General features: G+C 45.0%; 1 protein-coding gene across 3 annotated transcripts in view; it reads left to right on the forward strand.

The window, feature by feature from the left end:
• LOC135242865 (3 beta-hydroxysteroid dehydrogenase type 7-like) overlaps positions 1–24,167 on the forward strand; it is a 31,858-nt gene that overhangs the window by 3,506 nt on the left and 4,185 nt on the right. For 2 of the 3 annotated variants that reach the window (XM_064314131.1, XM_064314132.1), the window contains exons 2-6: positions 225–380; positions 3,011–3,119; positions 7,924–8,023; positions 9,126–9,288; positions 12,389–17,545. In XM_064314131.1, coding sequence (XP_064170201.1) covers positions 225–380; positions 3,011–3,119; positions 7,924–8,023; positions 9,126–9,288; positions 12,389–12,798 — 938 coding nt within the window. In that variant the 3' untranslated portion in view covers positions 12,799–17,545. Of the gene's footprint in view, positions 1–224; positions 381–3,010; positions 3,120–7,923; positions 8,024–9,125; positions 9,289–12,388; positions 17,546–24,167 lie in introns of those variants that run through there. The other variant, XR_010326492.1, reaches the window with a different exon arrangement.

Genomic DNA, 24,167 nt, shown 5'->3' on the forward strand with positions numbered 1-24,167 from the left:
TTCTGGGGACACAGGGGGATGTAAAGTGGGCTATAACCTGTCTGTCTGTCTGTCTGTCCATCCATCCCAGAGTGGCTAAAGGTGCTAGTGACACAGGGGGATGTAAAGTGGGTTGTAACCTGTCTGTCTGTCTCTGTCTGTACCAGAGCGGGTAAAGGTGCTAGTCACACAGGGGGACGTAAAGTGGGTTGTAACCTGTTTGTCTGTCTGCCTGTCTGTACCAGAGCGGGTAAAGGTGATGGTGACACAGGGGGATGTCACGGATTACCCCTCGGTGTTAGAGGCAACCAGAGGGGCAGACGTGGTCGTCCACATGGCCAGCCTGGTGGACGTTTGGCACCGGGTCCCAGAAGAGATCATCCAAAATGTCAACGTCCAAGGTGAGAGAGAGAGAGAGAGAGAGAGAGAGCTTTATGAGTTCTCCTCATGTCTAAAATCCCACGGGAACAACGTTTTGTAAAACCCGTATACGCTCTTTTCTTGCTTTTCCTGCCAGAGGAGCCCTTCAGACCTTCTAGCCGATCTTGGTGACCATCTCTGCACTGCACTGCATGATTAGTTCCCCTGTAATCCTCTCTTTGCCTGCCTGTCCTTGAACCCTCTCTGCCTGTGACACCATCATGTGATGTCATAAAGCCAATTATGTGACTTGCCTTTTTTCCAATTGTATTAGTGAAAGGCTAAGTCTTGAAAGCTTTTATATTTCTTGCTTGACTGTAAGTGCTGATTTTCCCTTGTGCATTTGCACGCGCTTGTAAACTCATCACAAAACACCAAGTACTGCTGAGTACTGATGGCTGTGCACGGTGTACTTGTTGCAAGTGTGTGTGTGATGTGTGTGTGATGTGTGGGGTGTGTGTGTGTGATGTGTGTGTGGTGTGCGTGCATGACGTAGGGGAGTTGGGGTGTTGTCCATCAGGGGGCAGCACCGGCCCCAAACACAGGTATTGGCCACAGCTGTGATGCATGGTATTCATTACAGCTGTGGTCAATTACCTGATCACTGGGCCTAAGAAAGACCTGCCTTTCAGGCCTTGAGGGAGACAGGTTTCTGGACTGTGTGGCTGTCTGTTTGCCTTCTTTGCCTAGAAAGCTTTGCTTGCCAGGTTGGCCCTTTCCTCTTTTCAAAGTATTTTATGTCATTTTCCATTCCACGACTAAACAAATGCCGACAAGTCAATTATCCCCTTGTGTTTCTGTCTGTTCATGGGGGTTACCCCAGCCCTGCATCACAGTGGTGGAGAATGCAGGCACAGCACCCCCTGGTGGACAGACAGTTAAAAAAACAAATTTCCCTGGAATTTTTGGGGGGAAAAAACATTTTTTTTTTGGTGAGCCTGGGACGAGAGGTACGAGGGGCCCCTGCCTGTGACAAATATGCAGATGACGCCTCTGGTGATGAGGAGCAGGTCCGAGGGTTTCTGCCTCGGGTCCAGGACGGGTCTGGCCGGGGGGTCTGCGGGGGACCTGGGCCCCTGCCTGGGCCATGAGTGGGGTACCCTTGATGAGTCTGAGGAGGAAGAGGACCGGGACAAGCTGGATGGGTCCGGATGGGTTCAGAAACGTTCGCCACCATGGGGGTTAGGGTTAGGGTGAGACGACCCTCCACCTGCGGCTGTCACAGGCCCTGTCCCTGCCCCGACCCCTCGGATGCACCCACCCGGGCCACCAGTGGCAGGGAGCCTGGGGTTTGGTCCTGGGGGTGGCGGGTGCATGGCTCCCTCCCCTGGCTGACATTTATCTGATTATCTGCTATATGTACGATAACAGACCCACTGTGAAGCTCTTGAGGGCTTTTTAGAGTTCCCCCTGCATATTTGTAGGACGGAGTGTAGCACAGTGGGTAAGGAACTGGGCTTGTAACCGAAAGGTCGCAGGTTCGATTCCCGGGTAAGGACACTGCCGTTGTACCCTTGAGCAAGGTACTTAACCTGCATTGCTTCAGTATATATCCAGCTGTATAAATGGATACAATGTAAAATGCTATGTAAAAATTGTGTAAGTCGCTCTGGATAAGAGCGTCTGCTAAATGCCTGTAATGTAATGTAATGTAATCTTCCGTTGTACTTTAATATCTCTGATTTCTTTGTGCAAGGCGAATCAAATCAAATCATTGTGTAATTTGAACAGGATGTGTCAGGTGATATAAACAGGAAGCATCGTGTAATCTATCCTGAGAGACCAGGAAGAGCTCTACTATCTGAAGGGAAGGGCCCCCCTTGGGGAAGCCCAGAATGCTGAGAATGGGCATTAAATCTCAGCCCAGCCCAGCACACACACACACACACACATAGACCTCAGCCCGGTCCGGCACACACACACACACACACACAGACCTCAGCCCGGTCCGGCACACACACACACACACACACAGACCTCAGCCCGGTCCGGCACACACACACACAGGCCTCAGCCCGGCCCGGCACACACACACACAGACCTCAGCCCGGTCCGGCACACACACACACACACACACACAGACCTCAGGAGCCAGGCCAGCTGTCCCAAACGCTCAGACTTCATCACGCAGGAGGCACCCTTGTTTTTGTGCTGTTTGGATCATTAAATCTTTAAGCCCGGTGTAACTGTTTTGCACTCAAGGCGAACCTCTGTGCAGCAGGGAGGCAGGCTGAGTTCAGACGCTATCCTTGGACTGAGGGAAGCGCTATCTGGAACGTCAAGCTTTTGAAGTGCTTCCAGGACCAAATTCCTCCCGGTTATTTTTACTGGAAGAGTGGATAACGTCGTTATCCTTTGCAGCTGTTTCTGAAATATAGTCAGGATGTGGTTTCATTTCCATTCATTGGTTCCCTCTCTGATTTCATGAATGAACACTGAAAGGACATGTTATCAATATGTGGGTCTAGTCATATGCGAATCACATTAGCTACCATATGTAGTATTTGATTGCATGCTAACCATCCGCTAACCGTATGGGATGCTGAATCATCTGCTAATTATAGGTGCTAATCATATGCTGATGAGGCTGGTATCTTTCCCTCTCTCTCAGGTACTGTAAATGTGATTAATGCATGCGTGGAAAATGGAGTACAGTACCTGGTGTACACAAGCAGTATGGAAGTGGTGGGACCAAACGTCAGAGGAGATCCCTTCATCAGGTGCGTTAGAACCTGCGTTCCCTTTCTCACACCTTTCTTCAGGTGCGTTAGTACAAGGGTTCCCTTTATCTCTCTTGCCCTTGTCATTTAATGGAAGCGATTGTCCTGGTGGCTGGTTGAGGAGGTTGCTCCTCCTGCTTTTCTTTCTCTTTCTCCTGGCTTTCTCTTTCCTTTCTTTTCACTCTGGGACGACTACTTGAACTCTGCTTGACTTGTCCTTTTACTCACCTTTTACTGTTTACATCCCTCGCCTCTCTTTCCTCCTTAATTGATCTATCTGCACTCTACACTCTGTGCTGTTCCCAATAGGTTCTGTTCCTGAAAGGCCATGCCTCGTTCAGAAATGGTGATACACTTAAATACATTCCACTCCTTGTCTCCAGCTGACTGAAAAATGCTCCAGAATGTAGCCCAGCAGCTGTCTACAGAACACCTCCAAATATGGATATAAATCCAAAAATTCAGTGTTCAGTCCAGGCCTGTCTTCACACTCAACATGTCACAAATCAACGAACATAGTTGGGAGAGTTGGCAGATTATATATCTGGGGCGATATAGCTCAGGAGGTAAGACCGATTGTCTGGCAGTCGGAGGGTTGCCGGTTCAAACCCCGCCCTGGGCATGTCGAAGTGTCCTTGAGCAAGACACCTAACCCCTAACCTCTAACTGCTCTGGCGAATGAGAGGCATCAATTGTAAAGCGCTTTGGATAAAAGCGCTATATAAATGCAGTCCATTTACCATATATATATACACACCTGAAGTCTTGGATGGTCTTTTTTTTTTTTTTTTTTTAGTTCTGTCTAGAAAATGTCCACTGTGAGGTGGCAGATTGATTGTAACTGTCACTATAAAGATGAATTGCTAGATACTTGTAGAAACAGAAAGACCAGGTCTGTTAAAGTTCTTATTTAAGTCAAAGTTAAAAGGAAAGTGTTGAGCTCCTGACAGATGGCAAGACGAGCCGGTGGGAGTTTCATAGGCATCGTTATGGAGTTAGCTGGATAACTGCAGCGAGTAAAATCCGGAGCAGCTTCATGTTCCAGATTTTGGAGGATTCCGGGGTTCACTCCCGCTATCTCAGTAATCCTGCAGCCCTGGGCTTGTTTAAGCACAAAACACAGTTAAAGTTTAAAAACTGGTTACAGTTAAAACTGCTCGGAGCTCACAGACCCAGAGAAGCCTCATTCAGTCCGATGAACATGATGACGATCCTGTCTTGTTATTGCACATACCATTCACACATTCATTCTTATTGTGTATATCATTCACACATTCATTATTGTGTACATCATTCACACATTAATTGGTTGTATCATTCACACACTCATTGTTATTGTGTATATCATTCACACATTAATTGGTTGTATCATTCACACATTCATTGTTATTGTGTATATCACTCACACATTCATTCTTATTGTGTATATCATTCACACATTAATTGGTTGTATCATTCACACATTTATTGTTATTGTGTATATCACTCACACATTCAATGTTAATGTGTACATCAGTGGTGCCCAATCATGTGCCATGGAGGGCCGAGAGCATGTAGGCTTTCATTCCAACCAATCACTTCACCTGCTGATTTCCCTAATTAGTTCCCTCCTGTCTGGTTGAAGGTGTGTTAGTTAGTGAAATCAGGGGGTGAAGTGATTGGTTGGAATAGAAACCTGAACACTCTTAGCCGTCCATTGGCACAGGATTGAGCACCATTGGTGTATATCATTTGCTGACTGTAATTATAGCTCTGTATGTGAATCTGCTTTGGCAACAGACATTCCTGCAACACCACAAACGTGGGAGAGGCTGTGTTTTTTTTAAACAGTTGATGTTTTTCCACTCCTCTGATCCCGGTCACTCGTAAGCACGGGTGGTCTTAGTGATTTGGAGGCCCCGGGCAAAGACCAATGTGAGGCCCTTCTCCATTTTGCTTAACGCAATCATAGCTAGTGAATGAAAAATATTTGGAGGCAGCTTTTTTCAGTTAACAAAGCCACAGAACTAAAGGACAGACCCAAATGAGAATTCTAACTGAAGAACTTCAAATGACCTTCAGTCAGTTAGAAGGCATAGCAAGAAAAAGATTATAAGTATATAATCTTTAATTCTTTCAAGACAAAAGTATAGTACATGCTTTTTGATAAAGCATTTGAACATCCAGTATTCTCTAGGGGTAAAAGTCCCGGTCTGAGTGGGTGTCTGGTTTGTGGTGGGCTGCTGCTGTCTGTCGCTGTGGCCTCTGACACTTTCCTCCCACACTGTAGCTGGTTCAGCACAACCAGCAGAGAACGCTAGAAGTTGTAGTAGGTGTGGTGGGTGTACAATAGGCTGAGGCAGCAGTAAGGCTGCTAACGTTAGCTAGCTCAGCTTCTTCAACTAACGTTACACCTGTTGTAACGTCAGCTAGAGTGAGAGCACCTATTATCAACCAGCTTCGTTCGACAGACAGGAAAACGTAAGCTGATTTGCAACTATATATTAAAAAATAGGCGACATATCGGTAACAACCTGTACCTAGTTATGTAGGAAAAATATCCTCATTATCCAGTAGTTATTTTTTTAAAGTACTTCCGCAATTTTTTTAATGTGCCGGCAAATAACTCAGAGGTGGTCCAGCGCTAGATTTTGGTTGCTAAGAGGACGTGTATCGACCACCCTATATAAATGAATGGAACTTGACATAAATTTGCTAGCATACTGTACAAGTGCCCTGTCTTGCGTATTTGAGGTTAATATGAGAAAGGGTGGTCGCTAGCATGTCTAGGAATCCGTACATATTACTGTTGTAACCCAAGTCGCAGGATGCAAAATAACCGTTAGGAAAGCAGTTTGAAATTAAGAAGCAACGTCTGCACCATTGGATTTAATGGGTCGCGATGAGATAATTCCTAGCATGTTGCTTGTCTTAAAGTTGATATAGTAAATAAGGCTGTATTACTATATCAAAATCTAACTAAATGTATATGTATGAAGTCGGTTTTTTACATTTAGACAATTTATTATGTGTATTTTTACAGGACTTACATTTAAATAGGTAACAATGTCCAGTTCTCTCTAATAAATACGAATTAAATACACTATGGTTAGGGTGGTCGATAATAGGTGCTCTCACTCTACTTGGCTGCTGTTTTATTAAAGAATTTCGTCAGTTTAGGCAAACTTTCCTTAAACTGGTCGTCTTCCTTCTTCATCTTTCTCTTTTCGAATCCACTTTGAAAACGCTTAATGGTAACGATAGTGACTCTCTGCCTCTGATGGCAACTCGAATTTCTACGTCATTGATTAGGCGCAAATGCAGGAAGGTGCAGGTGGAGTAGTCCATTAAATGTGAAATGTGGGTGGTAATAAATGTTGGCAAATATAGATATTTAATTGGATAGGCCCACATTTACATGTAGATTCATTTTTTATGTATTACAGATTATCATTCGTTTTGAGCGACAAGAAAAGAAAAATGTTTCATAAATAAATAAAAAATAATAATAGAAAAAAGGGAACACAAATTTAGGAGGCCCCTTCGGCGGACGAGGCCCCAAGCAATTGCCTACCTATGACCTGTGGTAAAACCGCCTATGCTCCTAAGACACCAATAACAACGCTGAGCAATACCTCTGACAGACACAAACACAGACACCCTTGAAAGAAAAGCAGTCGGCATTTCTTCGCGCAGGTTTGCTTTTGAACAGACTGCAACGGGGGACTTTTTTTGCCCGAAGGCTTCCTCCATCACTTTAATCTCTCGTCTGTTCGCTGAACCACTTTAAAGGCCACCGTTTAAAGCAGGCCGGGCGCCCTCCCGTCTACGCAGGCGAGACATTGTCTCCAGATGTATCTGATAACGACTAGATGCACGGCTGCACCACGTGCGTTTGATATGATCATTATTTTTTTTTATTTTTTATCTCACCTGTAACCGCATCACTGATTCCATCTCTCCCGCATTCCACAGAGGCGTGACAGCGATATGTGTGACTTTTATTTCATGCGCGCGGGTCATTTGGGGTTTTAATGTAACGTGGTTGGATTTTTATTTATTTTATTTTTTTTTACACATTCGGGCGTTTAGCGGATTATTTTTACGGACAGTCGATTCACGCAGGCGGGTATTCACTGGACTAATTTGGGTTAAGAACCCTCGCTCAGTGGTGCGATGGCTGCTCCTCAGCTGGGAAGTGACCCCAAGCCCTTCCGTTATGAGCGCAAATCTCTGGCTGCGATACTAGGATTAATTCCAACATGGTGCTAGAAGGAAAAGACAATGAGATCTCTGAATTGACTCTTCCCCCTCCAGCCGTTTGGGAAGAAATATAATGAAATATTATCTTTCCAAGCTGCTTCACTTGAGACGACTGTTTTGTGTTTCTCATTCATTTGCCCCCCCCCCCCCCCTTTGGTAAGACATTTCAGTCCGCAAACTGCACCCCCCCCCACCACAATCACGCTCACCAGCGTTTCCAAAAAATTACCTTCCACTTCTCTTTAATGTTCTCGTGTTTCGCGAAGTCAGTTCAGAATAATTCAGCCTCGTTTCTGCTTTTCTCTCTGCAGTCCAGGTGTGAGTCTAGTTTCCTTTCTGTCAGTGACCTAATTTCCTCTCTTTCTCTCTGTTTCCTCCCCCTTGCTCTTACTTCCTCCTTCTCTCAGTTGAAATTCAAATTCAAATTCAAATGAGCTTTATTTGCATGACGTATATAGGTTCACATTGCCAAAGAATGAGTACAACAAGTGAATAAACATATAAACAGAATAAAACTTTGTGTCTCTCTCTCTCTCTCTCTCTCTCTGTTGACGGTTCTCAGAGGGGACGAGGAAACGCCGTATAATGTGCGCCATGAGATGCCGTACCCCAGGAGCAAGGCAGAGGCGGAGAAACTGGTGCTGGAGGCTAACGGCAGGAAGGTATCACACACACACACCCACGCAAGCACACACATACACACACACGCGCACACACAGACACACACATACACACACATACGCACATATACGCACACACACACACACCCACACAAACATACACACATATACACACACACACACACACCCACACATACACACACACACACGCACACACAGACACACACACACACATACGCACATATACACACACACACACACACCCACACAAGCACACACACACATACACACATATACACACACACACACACACCCACACACACACATGCATACACACGCACACACACACCCAAAAACACACACACACACGCCCAAAAAAGGACACACACACACAGGCACATGCCCAAAAACACACACACACACACACACACACACACACGCACACGCACACACGCATACACATGCACACACACACACACACACACACTCTTGAGTATGAGTAAGTAAAATGACAATTCCTACCATTATTTTCCCTGTTATGACAGTCATCATAATTCCTGTTAGATCCAGCCCTCCACCCTGGAAAAAGATCTCTTATGTACGTAATGAATAAAGCTTGTTGGGCCAATATTGTTGTTCATTGTTGGTCTCAATGATTAGTCATGCAGCTTAGCTCACAACCCATAGGCTGTTACCCTGTGCCCACTGAACTGAACTGTGGAACAGGACTGAACACCCTGTCTCTTATAGGCTGTTACCCTATGCCCACTGACACCCCCCCCCCTTCCGTTTCTCTCTGTCTCTCCATCCCCGTTTCTCTCTGTCTCCCCGTCTCACTCTGTCTCTATCTCTCTGTCTCTCCATCCCCATCTCTCTCTGTCTCCACTGTCTCTCTCTGCCTCCCCACTTCTCTCTCTGTCTCTCTCTCTCTCTGTCTGTCCATCTCTCTGCCTCCCCCTTCTCTCTCTGTCTCTATCTCTCTCTCTCTCTGTCTCTCCATCTCTCTGCCTCCCCACTTCTCTCTGTCTCTCCATCTCTCTGCCTCCCCACTTTTCTCTCTGTCTCTCTTTCTCTATCTCTCTGCCTCCCCACTTCTCTCTCTGCCTCCCCCTTCTCTCTCTCTCTCTCTCTCTTTGTAATCCAGGTGAGCGGAGGGGCGTGTCTGTACACCTGCTCCCTGCGGCCCACGGGCATATACGGCGAGCACCACCAGCTGATGCGGGACTTCTACGAGACGGGGGTGCGCACGGGGGGGTGGGTGATCCGGGGCGTGCCCCGGGACACGGAGCACGGGCGCGTCTACGCAGGTGGGCGTCCGTTGGCCGAAAAGCGCTCCTGCGCCGGAACTGTGCCCCAAACCCCTCAGACCTGGACCGAATGTGCATTTGATGCCATGCCAGCCATGCCATTCAATGAGTCAAGGCCACGTAGGCCATTCCGAGTCCACCCGAATCTTGGGACGAATGACCGTCGACTGTTTGATATTTCGGAGGTTTTGCCGTAACACTGCGATTATTTGGGAACGGAAAGCCGTGAGCGTCAGGGTACGGCTCATATCCAACGCAGAGTCGGCTTCGGAGGCTGATAAAGGCCAGAAAACTCAAGTAAACGGAACGCTATTGTGAGGAGGAAAAAAGGAAAGATCAGTTTCGTTTCTGGCAGAATGTTTGTGTAAACAGTATGGAATGTTCTGGAGGAGAAAGTAACTGCTGGAGGACTGAGGGAAACTCCAGCTGTTGGACCGTCCGCTGAAGCCATTAGGAAGCGATGACAGGGCGTTTTTTTGAGGGTGGTGGAAAAAAATCCTAAACTGTCAGCTTGAATAACTGCTAATGGTCTCCATATGTTAGGCGTGAAAGTGTAATTGTCTTATGGACAGGTGAGACCAGGGGTTAAACTGGGGATGGATGCAGGTGGACGGTGTCCACCCACCTTTGGTAAATAAATACATAATTTTGACCAACAGTTTTACAAATAACTATGACAATCCAGTCCATTTCTCATATGCTCAAGTCTATGTATTCCCTCTAGCCAGTTACTCGCTCAACCAATCAAGAATCTGAAGAAAAAATAACTCAGGAGGTACAGTCGTTTATATAGACAGGCACAGAAAGAAAAATATCGTTGAGTGTTTGGAAGCGGACGCGGTAGGTAATTTCATTAACATGTAATTTCATCTATGCAACATTTTAAAGAGAGGTGAATAAACAGCCCCCACGAACGCCGGCTATTATTAACGGCAACTTTGATTGCTTGAGCAAAATCATCAGGTTGCTGGTCAGCAGCTAAACTAGGATTGAATATTTCCCACATACATAACGTTTTATTCAGCGGCGACTGGTGACTGTTGAGGTTTTCATTAGTAATTTTCCTTTATTATCAAGCGTGCCAACGATCGGATTAATCAAATGGCAAGTAGCCTAACACACAGTGTCTTCATACCGTGTTAGGGGGATTAAATCATAAATTCAATTTATCTGTTAAAAATCCGTTTTAATCACCAAGTAGTCTACACTCAACAAACAAGATACACCAGTCTGTTATCTACCGTGTTAGCTTTCAGAATAACCAGCAAAAACAAAACCAATTTTGTTTACAATCTACGCATTGCAGATATTTGCCATGAATACGAGTGCGGAGAAAGAAGTGCACGTATCCGCAAATAATGTTGATTAAAAATGTGCACAATTTCATACTGCAAATGAAAATAAATGTAGGCTATAAGGCCTAGGCTACTTGATAAAATTGCCTATTTGGGGAGAGCTGGTTATATATGATAGTATTGAGTAGCCTATTTTGTGGATTATTGTATTGATACTCACTGCTTAGTGATTAAAATGGATTTTTCTAAATCTCATTTATCATTTAATCTCCCTAACACAATGCGAAGAAGCTGTGTCCCTTTCCAATTGAGTAGTCAGATGTTTGCATGCTTGTTAATCACTGAAAATTAATTAAAACAGTTTGAGATCAATAATTAGTTTAAAGGAAAGTTTTGTGCCCCACCAATTTTCAGCTCACCAGTCGCCGCTGGTTTTATTTTGTTTCAATTTGACAGTTTAAGAAAGATGGATAAAGGAGGAAGAAAGGGCGGACAAAAGAGGAGGATGACCGATTATTTTTGTGGGTAAAAAAAAATTCTCAGCATTAAGGACACTCAATAAACTTGAAATATATTATATAAAAGCTTGCATCAATAGTATACATTCTTTTTAAAACATTGTTTTCTTTAATTACAATTATGTGCACAATACATTGAAGATACAACTATTTTGAGCTGAAACATTTATTGGTTTGTACCTTTTTTCACCCACTTCCCACCGGATCTCAGGGTCCACCCACCTCCCAAATCCCAATTTAACCCCTGGGTGAGGCAAAGGTAAACCGTTACCAGAGTGATGGAAAGGTGAAAGTGTGGAGAAAGAGAGGGACTGCTCTGAGCCCTCGGCGTACTACTTCATCTCTCAGGCATGGTGGAGGCAGTGTGATGGGTTTGGGCCTGTATGGCTGCGTCTGGAACCAGCTCAGTGGTCTTCATTGATGGTGTAACCAGTGATGGCGGCAACAGAATGATGGCTGATTTGAACAGAAACATATTTGTCCACCGATATTCAAAGAAATACCACAAAACCCATTGGACTGAAGTTAATAAAAACAACGACCTAAAACATACTTAACCAAGGAGCGTAACCAAGCAGCTTATCAGGAAGAAAAGGTGAAAGTGTTTGCTGTGGCCTAGTCAGTCACCAGATTTAAACTCAATTGGACAAGCTTTTCACTTGCTCAAAAAAATAAAAATAAATATAAATAAATAAAAACTGATGTCAGAAACTCCAACAAACGCACAGCAACTGGAAGAGGCAGTGGTTAAAGCTTGGCAGAGCACCTCAAACGATGACATCACAAACCTGGTGATGTCCATGAGTAGCAGATCCAATGCAGTCATCATATGTAAGATGTATGTAGCAAAATATTGACCGTTAAATTGGCCTTTAAATTAGGGGACTTGATTCATTGAATGGCACGACTGCACCAATACTTTTGCATTTATATATCTTTCTACAATCGTGGCAAATTTGTTTTTGCTTTTTCCTCTGCACGCATTGTCTGCAAAAACCTCTCATCGGTAATTTTATGAAAACAATGATTCTATCTGGAAAAAATAGTTCCAAGGCGAGGTTTCCTGTTATTCAAAATGAATGCATACCCTTGGATCAGAATCAAGTATTTGGCCAAGTCGTTGTGTGTGTGTGTGTGTGTGTGTGTATATATATATATATATATATATATATATATATGTACATATTTGAAGATACAGTCATGCCTGCAGGGATTTACAGACGGCATGACATTTTGGTCCAGGTTTGGTCAACCATTAGTCCTGAAATTTCATCATCCTCCCTCCAGGTAATGTAGCCTGGATGCACCTGCTAGCAGCTCGCGCCCTGAGAGAGCGCCCCAACAAGCTGGGAGGGGAAGTGTACTTCTGCTACGACGAATCTCCCTACAAGAGCTACGAGGACTTCAACTTGGAGTTCCTGTCGCAGTTCAACTTCCGGGAGGTGCGAGTGCCCCGGTGGGTGCTGTCGGGAGCGGCCGGCCTGAACGACCTGCTGCACTGGCTCCTGAAGCCCCTGTGCAGCTACACGCCGCTGCTCAACCGCTACACGCTGGCCGTGGCCTCCACCTCCTTCACCGTGCGCTCCGACAAGGCCGAGCGCCACTTCGACTACCAGCCCCTCTACAGCTGGGAGGAGGCCAAAGCCCGCACCCTCACCTGGGTGGACACGTTTCCGCACAGCACCAAGGCCTCCTAACCCCACCTGACCGCACGCTTACCTGGGTCGACACGGTTCCACACAGAACCAAGGCCTCCTAACCCAACCTGACTGTACTGGGAGCTGTGTTGACACCTTTCCACACAGCGCCAAGGCCTCCTAACCCCACCTGACCGCACCCTCACCTGGGTTGACACCTTTCCTCACAGCACCAAGGCCTCCTAACCCCACCTGGGTCAACACTTTTTCACGCCACACCAAGGTCTCCTAACCCAAATTGACTGCACTCTGAGACTTGGTGGTCTGTGAGTCATCTTTCCAGCCTGATGTAAGGCCCTGTTTTCCCCATCTGGCACAAACACGCCCCACCCTGTCCTTAGGGGCCTCAGTCACTCACATATTCACAGTTTGCTCTCGTAGAGACACAGAAACCTCGCAGAATGTAAACAGCTGGGCCAGTAATCACTGAATGAATGGAAGAACAAAGACTCCATTTACCTTTATATCTCCCCCGCCCCCCAGTACCGAGGCTGCGTCCAAATTTATGTCACAGGCAGTGCAGATGGTGATATATGAAGGCTTAACTCTTTGACAGGGAAAATTAATGGCTTCAGTTAGATCTTACCCAGTTAGCTGTGCATTTAGAGGCGTTTGTGGGGGTTTAGAGTTCAACCTTAGGACCACCCCAGCTCAGATACGTTTCAGCAAAGCTTGTGACACGAACACAACGGTGGCTAACTGAAGCTGTCTGAGGCTGACTGAAGCTGATTGAGGTGGGCTGCTGAGGCTGACTGGGGCTGTCTATAGCCTGCTTCATTTATTCAGAGATCTGAATTTATTTTGCCTTTTGCGATTGGGATTTCTTCACTTAAGTTTTGTTAAAAAGTTTTTTTGATGGCACACCAGTCAGGAAACACAGAACTAATCACCCCAGGTGCTTAAAGGTGTGCTCCTCTCCACAATACGGGGTCCAATACCGGGCACACATGCCGAGAGGAAGCGAAGACAAAACAGAAGACAAAACAAAACCAACGGCGCTGAAAAGCTAAGGGGCTGCTCAGCTAGAAAGCAGAGTGACTAAAAGCTTCTGCTGTGTTCGTTTCCTCCTGTTTGCGTTGTTTTAGTTTGTTTTAGGTTAGCATTTATGCCTAAAACCCCTGAGGGGAAGGGTGAAACAATTTGTTTACTTCTTTTCGTGTTGGTATGGGGGTGTGGGTGGGGAGGTGTGCTTTCTGTCTCTCTCTCCATGTGGTAAATTACAGTGCAAGCCTGGAACTGCCACATTTCTCTGGGGGTGAGGGGGGGGGGGGGGGTGCATATGGTGTGTGCCACTTGTGCCACTTGTAAACAGATTTGCAGACTGCATTAGCTTTGCTGTTATGTACCTTCTTCCACAGCGTCAGGAATGGTGCCATCGTTACTCTGTTTTTCAGGGTGCTCTAAAGGCACCGGCTCGTTTGACCCGAGCTGTACCCCGCCCCCCCCCCCCCAATCTGAGCGTAGCCGCTTCTGCATGATGCCCTGCTGGCCCCTGGAAACTCAGGGACCCAAAATACCGCCATCAGCCTTGCCAGGTCAGAAACCTTTCCAGGCCCTGTGGTCTCTCAAAGCCTGTCCGCAAAGGTCAGAAATGAGCCTTAGAATCCCTGTCCCCCACTGCTGCAGTCATTTTTAGACAAGAGGAATCTGCATTTCATCTGTTTAACTAAGTTGAAACATTCCTGCTAATCAGACCTGGGTCAAATACATACTTGTTTTGGAGTCAAATACTTTTCTGTGCTCTATTGATCTTGCCTGGTGTAATTGAGCCTGCCAATATGACCAGAAGGCAGGGTATGCAATTTTGTATTTCATTGGTTTCAATACACCAGACAAGATCAGTAAAGCGTAGAAAAGTATTTGAAACCAAAACAAGTATGTATTTGACCAAGGGCTGCTGCAAATGGTCAAATGTCTTGTTTTGCTTTTATGAGAAGTTGTTATTGGGACATATTTGTTTGCGTTCAGCAATTATACAGAGAATTTTTTCCTGTGTGGAATTCCATAAATATATTGCACCTTATGAAATGACACGCAGCAATTACAATACATAACTATGTGCATACATTACATTACAGGCATTTATCAGACGCTCTTATCCAGAGCGACATACAACAAGTGCATCGGTTCAAGGTGCAGATAAACACTAGAGTGAAGTAAAGATCATAGTGCCAGAAGTGACCACATAGATCAGGACTCCAACCCTGTAGGGTAACCTGTTCAGCAAATAAACAAAACAATCCTGCCAAGTACAAAACTAGCACTGAAATCACATTTGCCTCATCAGAATCAAACAAAACAATCCTGCCAAATACAAAACTAACGAGATTGCATTAGCCTAACTAGGTACATTGAGCTAAACTAGAGGCTAGGGAGGGGTGGGGAGAGGTGCAGCCTGAAGAGATGAGTCTTTAGTCTGCGCTTGAAGGTAGTCAGATTCTCTGCTGTTCTGTCCGACATGGGAAGGTCATTCCACCAGCGAGGGGCCAGGACAGACAACAGACGTGAACGGGAAGTACAGACACGAAGAGGGGGAGGTGCCAAGCGTCCAGAGTTGGCAGAATGGAGAGGTCTGGCTGGTGTGCAGGGTCTGATGATCCTCTGGATATATCCTGGTGCTGACCCCTTAGCCGCCTGGTATGCAAGCACCAAAGTCTTAAATTTTATGCGAGCCATAACAGGCAGCCAGTGGAGGTCAGTGAGCAGGGGGGTGACATGGGAATGTCTGGGGAGGTTGTAGACCAGACAAGCTGCAGCATTCTGGATGAGCTGCAGGGGTCTGATGGCGGATGCTGGCAGACCAGCCAGCAGCGAGTTGCAGTAGTCCAGGCGGGACACGACCATCGCTTGAACCAGGAGCTGGGTTGCGTAGGTGGTGAGGAAGGGATGGATTCTCTGGATGTTGTACAGGAAGAACCTGCACGTTCGACTCACTGCCGCGATGTTCTGGGAGAGGGACAGTCTGTTGTCCATCACCACTCCCAGGTTTTTGGCAGTGGGTGATGATGACACCCCTAGAGAAAATAGAAAAGTCTAGGAGGTTAGAGGATGGAGCAGGAATGAAGATCATCTCTGTCTTACCTGGGTTCAGCTTAAGATGGTGGTTATCCATCTCTGGATGTCCCTCAGGCAAGCGGAGATGCGAGCGGAGACCTGTGTGTCAGACGGGGGGAAGGAGAGAAAGAGTTGGGTGTCATCGGCATAACAATGATAAGACAAACCATGGGCAGAGATTACAGGACCAAGAGATTGGGTGTACAGGGAGAACAGGAGGGAACCAAGGACTGAGCCCTGGGGAACTCCTGTGGCAAGGTGGCGAGGTGCCGATACTGCACCGGCCCAGGCGACTTGGAAAGAGCGACCGGAGAGGTAGGACTCGATCCAGTCTAGTGCTGTGCCACAGATCCCCATAGCTGCCAGGGAGGACAGGAGGATGGGGTGGCCGACTGTGTCGAAGGCAGCAGAAAGGTCTAGGAGGATCAGGACGGACGAACGGGAGGCTGCTTGTGCGGCGTGAAGCGACTCACTGACCGAGAGGAGTGCGGTCTCTGTCGAGTAGCCAGGTCTGAAGCCAGACTGATGGGGGTCTAGGAGTCACTATATACAGTGGTATTGATTATATACAAGTAAGCACTTTTGGATTTAAATGCAGTTTATAAAATCTTTGTGAGGTCGCAAGCATGCCCCTCGGTTATCAAACCATTAGAAAGGCTCTATAATCGTGCAATACAAATATTAGACAAAAAGCCGATAAGATTTCACCATTGTCACGTCCTAAAAAAACTGCATGTTTTAAGTTTTGATAATTTTGTTAAGTTTGCCAATGCCAAACTTACTTTTAAATGTCTACATGATATGGCTCCAACATGTCTTAGTGACATGGTGAAATCTTTGCAGGATTCTGGTCTCACCACTAGGGGAGCAATTATGGGGAATTGTAAGGTTCCATATCGAAAAACCTCTTTTGGCCAGACAGCCTTTTCTATTAAGGGGATTAGCATCTGGAATTCTTTACCTGTGCATTTTAAAACCAACCATAACTTTGAGCATTTTAAGTATAAACTGAAGCAATTTTTAAAATGCACCCAGTCGTGTAATCATATGTGATTATGAATTGCTAGGTTTTTGTAAAATTTTATGATATCTTTACTATATTTTAATGTATTTTATAATGCTCTAGTAGTTTATTGTATGTGTTTTATGATTATATGATTTTGTGCTGTATGTATGTGTTTGAAAAGCCCAGCTAGGGACAAGCATCGCAAATTAGCATATGCTATAAATGCTGCGATACATTGCATTGGTTATTGTTTATCAATACGCTATTTTTAAATGTATCTGTCCCTATCAAATAAACATTAAATTAAATTAAATTAAATTAACTAAAATACTTGGGGCTAAAATTAAACCTACAGCTATTTTGTTTTTAGGGTCTCGTTTTCAATTAGAGTTAATGTACCTCTACTTGCCATTTTAATTTCACCGCCATTGATTAAGTCAACTTAGGTCAACATTTTTTGTATTCTGAAGAAAAAAGCAAAAACCACTTGCTGTAATTTATTAGTAAAATTAAGGAATAATGTTTCTCGGATCTGAATCATTGTTAAAATTTTGAAGGATAAAGGTGTGCTAGCTCTGTTGTCATAAAGAAGGGAATGTGCTAAGCAAATAAATAATATAAAGACAGTATTTATTTTTCTAACTGTATCAATATATGATGAATACATTAAATAATATATCCAATGTTTGCCATTTTGTCTGTCTTAATCATTGAATCTTTTTAAATGCACAAATGGGAATGGTGGGGGTGGGGGGAGGGAATTCCTCATCAGATGGTAAGTTCATATATCATGTTTTATGAAAGCTTAAGGCTGAATTTAAAGTATAACACAATACTCCAGAGACAGCCCCCCCCCCCATTGAGAACAGCTGAACTGGATTAGTCCACCCATGTTCCTTTTAGACAGGGTGGTTCTGTGGTTGTAGCGTAGAGACGGTCCAAACAATGTATTAGCTTTCCATAAACAACACAAGAAAGCCCCTATGATGTAATGCGTGGAACAAATAGGACTCCCTGGGCTCGTACGGACTACATTACTGTACATTGAAGCAGGTCCTGGCTTATAGAAAAGTAGTCCTCCCGGCCTCTGTATTTTCAAACCAAGACAGCTGAAGTATTATTTAGACCCTGTATATAGATATTGTGTGAGAATGTTTGCATGTTTGTGTGTGGACATGTTTGTGTGCGTGCACATGTTTGCATGTTTGTGTGTGCGCACATGTTTGTGTGTTTATGTGCGTGTGGATTTTTGTATGTTTATGTGTGCGCATCTTTGCGTGTTTTTGTGTGTGCGCATCTTTGCGTGTTTTTGTGTGTGCGCATGTTTGCGTGTTTGTGTGCAGGCATGTGTGTGTGTGTGTGTGGGCATGTTTGCATGTTTGTGCCTGTGCACAGGTTTGCGTGTTCATGTGCGTGCGCATGTTTGCTTGTTTGTGCGCGGGCATGCGTGTGTGTGCATGTTTGCGTGTTGTGTATGTGCGCGTGTTTGTGTGTTTGTGTGCATGCATGTTTGTATGTTTATGTGTGCGCATGTTTGTGTGTTTGTGTGCGTGGGCATGTTTGTGTGTTTGTGTGGGGGCATGTTTGTGTGTTTGTGTGCGTGGGCATGTTTGTGTGTTTGTGTGCGTGGACATGTTTGTGTGGGGGCATGTTTGTGTGCGTGGGCATGTTTGTGTGTTTGTGTGCGTGCATGTTTGTGTGTTTGTGTGTGCGCATGTTTGTGTGTTTGTGTGGGGGCATGTTTGTGTGTTTGTGTGCGTGGGCATGTTTGTGTGTTTGTGTGCGTGGACATGTTTGTGTGGGGGCATGTTTGTGTGTTTGTGTGCGTAGGCATGTTTGTGTGTTTGTGTGCGTGCATGTTTGTGTGTTTGTGTGCGTGCATGTTTGTGTGTTTGTGTGTGCGCATGTTTGTGTGTTTGTGTGGGGGCATGTGTATTGGGCTTTATATCCTAAATTTCATGCTGTGGGATGTGGCACATTGTATCTCATTTCCAAACGGAGAGGGGAATGGGAGTTCCCTTTGGAAAAAGCCCAAGATTCCAGCGCTGTGACACATCCATTAGTCAGTCTTCTGTCTGACTTGGATTTTCCTTAGCAATGCACTCAATATTTGTATGGTTGCGTAGCCGCAGTCTGATGTTGTTCCACTGTTTCGTTTTGCAGAAAAACCAACAGTGTGAGTTGAAGTGTGAGGGCTGCTGGGTGAGTCAGTGCTGGTGCCAGCTCTGCGGGTAGCCCCCAGGGTTAAGAGGGGTTCAAGTCCTGGCAGCCCCGTGTGTAGGCCCCAGGGTTAGGAGGGTTCAGGTGCTCTGCGGGTACGCTCCAGGGTTGGGGAGGGTTCAGGTGCTCTGCGGGTACGCTCCAGGGTTAGGGAGGGTTCAGGTGCTCTGCGGGTACGCTCCAGGGTTAGGGAGGGTTCAGGTGCTCTGCGGGTAGGCCCCAGGGTTAGGAGAGGTTCAGGTCCTGCCAGCCCATGTGTAGGCCCCAGGGTTAGGAGAGGTTCAGGTCCTGGCAGCCCATGTGTAGGCCCCAGGGTTAGGAGAGGTTCAGGTCCTGCCAGCCCATGTGTAGGCCCCAGGGTTAGGAGAGGTTCAGGTCCTGGCAGCCCCATGTGTAGGCCCCAGGGTTAGGAGAGGTTCAGGTCCTGGCAGCCTCGTGTGTAGGCCTTAGGGTTAGGGAGGGCTAGGCGTGTTCAGGCAGCAGAGTTCTGCATCTCATCCTTCTCTAGTGACCCCTGCTGGTTGATTTGGGGCCAGCGGATCAGTTCGTTAAACTGAAAACCATGCGTACTCAAATGCGGCCCTCGAATCCAAATCTGGCGCTGGTTTTGTTTTCTCCCAGGTAATTAACTGAGCAATCAATGCTTGTGATTGGCCAGAGTGTCTTCACACCTGACTCCCAGGTAAAGGGAGGGTTAAAAACCAGCAGGTCTCGGCCCCAGAGGACCATGGTTTGGTAACAGGACTGCAGGTGAAGTGCCCAGTTTGCCGACTGCGGAGTAACCAGAAGCAACATTTGACATCACAGGTGTTGCAGGAGAGCATATTCTCCAGAATCCTCTATTATAGGAGGATCCAGGATTGAGCGCTGATGTACAATTCGGAATTCCATATTAGGGAGAGGGCGGCACGATGGTGCAGTGGGTAGCACTGTCACCTCACAGCAAGTAGTGTCCTGGGTTCGAATCCGGCCTGGGCCTTTCTGTGTGGGGTTTGGATGTTCTCCCCGTGTCCGTGTGGGTTTCCTCCGGGTACACCAGTTTCCTCTTGCAGTCCAAAGACATGCAGGTAGGCTAATTGGAGACTCTAAATTGCCCATTGGGTGTGAGTGTGCAAGTGAATATTGTGTGCACCCTGCAATAGATTGGCCTGCCCAGGGTGTATTCCTGCCTCTCGCCCAATGCACACTGGGATAGGCTCCAGCACCCCCTGTGACCCTGCCCAGGATAAGCGGGCATAGATATTGGATGGATGAATATTAGGGAGAAAAGAGGTGCATTTTTAGGTATACAAAAGCTGTTAATGTGGCGTGCAAGTTCAAATGTTGGAAGGCGGTTAATTTTGACTCAGAAAAATGGAGAAAAGAATGAGATGTGAAAAGGGCGGGCGTGCGGGTCAATCGGTGACAAGCTCCTGAATCTAGGGCGCGCATGGAAAAAAAGAAATGACTGCAAATGAACAGACCGGCAAGCAAATTTGACCTGGAGTGCAGTGCAGGTGTCAAAAAAATGCAGTGGAATTTTTTCACATAGAGGCGTGGAGAGAGTGTGAGGCCTGAGAAGCGACACTGCGGTTGAGCCCCACGAATTAATGTTACGCAGAGAGGTTCATAATGAGAAGACCATGAGCTGCCATCTTACATAAGAGACTCTATGTAATATAAAAACCAGACAAATAGAGACTTGCACAAATTTACTAGGTAATGCAGAAAGAAATAGGTTGGAGATAGAACTTCAATGTGTCAATGCATGCTAAGCAACGTAATAAAACCAACAGGTTAGACCAAGCACCAAGATTTAAAGTTTTTAATCATCTGATATTTTAGATTGTGAAGAGATGGTTGTATAAACTTATTAAAAAAACATGATTACACAGTTGTTGACACAAACATAATTCAGTTGGAATGATATATAATCTATAGAAAATTTAGAAATGTGTATTTCATTTATTTTCAGTTGTGTACATACACTTGTTTGAGTACAAATAGATAAACGATGACAAGCTCAAAAGGCTTTAGCTTAAAAATGAAGTTTAGGTAACTTAAATAAATTCTGCCATCTAGTGGCATATATTGGAAGTGGTTACTCAACGTTAGTGAAGAAATAAATTCTCAACGGGAATGCTGTCCTAGTTCTTAATGTGGTCAACCTGCGCCATTAGATTAAAAAAACTTGATTAAACCGCGCCATCTAGTGGTTAAAATTGGATGTGGCGGACTTGCACCATCAGTTTCACAGTTCAAGATTGGAATGACTCAATTGACAAGTATTAAAAATTCCTTCCTGGTTACTAAGTCGAAATATGCTTTAATCGCATTAGAGGTTTTGATATTGATTTGAAGGTAGTGCACGTCTCGCCTAAGGCACAAACCACAATGCTGAAATAGCCTACTTTGCACTTTCACCAAAGACATTTACACTTTTATAATACCACCTTAATTCGCAAGAGGAAGCCCTCCTTGTGCAAGAGCATTATACTATTATATAAATGCACATTAACCCTCAAAGTATGAGAATCCTACACCTATATACACACACTTTAATCCCATATGGCCAAAATTTACCTTGCATCATGGAGAAAGTGACTAAATAAGAATATGTAGCCCAGGAAAGATAAGGACACACTGATTTGCAGTGTAGTATAATGGGCAAGGAGTTGGTCTCGTAACCTAAAAGGTTCAATTCCCAGGTAGGACACTTGAGCGAGGTACTTAACCTGCATTGCTTCTGTGTATATCCAGCTGTATAAATGGATGCAGTGTAAATGCTACGTAAAAAAAGTAGTGTCAGTCACTCTGGATACGTGCGTCTGCTAAATGCTTGTAATGTAATGTAATGCACAAAGATCGCACAAAAATTATTTGGTAGACATAGTTCCAAGAACTCTGTATGCCCAGGTTCAGTGATGCCACCTAATACATATGCACTGTCATCATTGATACAATGACCACATTGATTCAAACATTACTTAATGGAACCCACAGTTAACAACCGCAAAAACCCATTCTACAGCTTTCATATTTGTATATAACACAATGGTGCTTCATATTACCTTAAGCTGAAGGTCCCTCAGGGCATCTGCCACTGAATGCCTGAATACACAATAACTCACAACATACCCTTTAGTTCCCCCAGTACTGCTGCACAATAATAATAATAACAACAACAACAAAAAATAATAATAGTAATATTTATATTATTAATAACAATGAGTAGTTTTAAGAAGATTGAAAACAAGTTTTAAAAAATGAGATTTGAGAGTCCTGATGAACTAGGGTGTTAAATATGAAAGGAAGTATGTATTTATTATAACATTTATGCATTGGATCAACTGATTTTAACATGTGAGTAACCATGTTGTGTTCTGCGCTCATCTTCAATGATGATTTATCAACTGGTCTGGTAATGTGAGAGCGATGTTTTTAAAATAAGGTGATCTTTGATTGCAAGTGTGTGAGCGCTTTTCACATGCTTCCATTATCAACGCAAAAGTATCCTCTTCAAAATTTGATTTGTTTTCTTTATGAAGTCACTCATGAATGTCTTCGTTGACATAATTGACCCAAATAGCGTAATAATGCGGTAAATCTTCACAATAGACGGCTGAGACCACAATTATGCCTTAAAGGCATTCAATTTTGTCGCTCACACCCATGTTTCAGTTTCATATTCATTGTTGTATCACTCTTAAACACTAATCGGTGCAATTACATAGTCCATGTACTATGGCTAATGCAGTGAGATGAATGTGAAAAGTCATCCATTAAACTGAGATTACGCCCCACTTGTGAAGGCTTGGTGTCTGGTTTTGTCGCCTAATCCTTGTTTACATTCTGTAGTCCTTGCCAAGTCAAGTCATTCCCACGAGACAATGCGTTGTCATGAATGACAATAATATTTAGCGTACTCAACATATGAATTGTCTCATTGGAAAGAACACCAACATCAAATGAAAAACGTCCTCACTTCAAAAAATTACTTAATGCAAATTTAGATCAGTTGGGAATATCAGTTAAATACCTGAATATCAGATAAAACACCAAGGGGTCTATTTTCTGGCCTTTTTTTCGTGTGTGTTGCGAGCTGTTGCACTGGTGAAGTGGTATTTTTTTTGTGTGCAGCTGAGGCATTTGGTAATTTCCTGGCTCCCTATGCGCCAAAGTGGGAGAAGAGCCACTGCTGGCGGTGTGTCGGTCAAGATCGAGCAGGGGTTTGCAACTTTGGTGCAGATCCTTGCAATTTTCCTGTCCGTCTGGTCTGAGATTTGCCTCCTCAGCACATGTATTATATTATCATTATTATGCCCGCTCAGACCAGGCCTATAGCGTAACTGGCAGCTCAGCAGAGGGTGGATTGCTCTTTTCGGGAGTTTCCCATGCAATGTGTTCATGATCACAGCCGGAAAAATGCATACTTAGCATTTATTCTTTAAAAAAAAAACATTTTTAATTCCTGCATTTATTTCTGTTTATGGCTGTTCTTAAATTGAACTGTGTTCTGTATCGGTTATTTTTCATACACGTCTGTAATGAGAAGAATGACAAAAAAACACAACTTGGACTTAACCAATCTTTTCCTGGAGAGGGTAGGAGGGGCCAGGCCATAGAACGTACATAGGAACTGGAGATGGTAGGAGGGGCCAGGCCATAGAGTGTACATAGGAACTGGAGAGGGTAGGAGGGGCCAGGCCATAGAGTGTACATAGGAACTGGAGATGGTAGGAGGGGCCAGGCGGTGAAGCCTAGGAAGTAACAGGAAACAGCCTCTACTACATGTGCAAAAGAGTTAGCTGCCCATGAATTCAATGTGAATTTCGGAGTGGTGATGGACAACAGGTTGTCCCTCTCCAAGAACATCGTAGCGTCCAGATTTTTCCTGTACAACATCCGGAGAATCCGCCCCGTTCTCACCACCTACTCAACCCAGCTCCTGGTCCAAGCAATGGTACTATCCCGCCTGGACTACTGCAACTCTCTTCTGGCTGGACTACCGGCATCTGCCATCAGACCCCTGCAACTCATTCAGAATGCTGCAGCTCGTCTGGTCTTCAACCTCCCCAGACACTCCCACGTCACTCCCCTGCTCACTACC

The sequence above is a fragment of the Anguilla rostrata genome, chromosome 17 (assembly GCF_018555375.3).
Source record: "Anguilla rostrata isolate EN2019 chromosome 17, ASM1855537v3, whole genome shotgun sequence".
In the NCBI taxonomy this organism is placed as follows: Eukaryota; Metazoa; Chordata; class Actinopteri; order Anguilliformes; family Anguillidae; genus Anguilla; species Anguilla rostrata.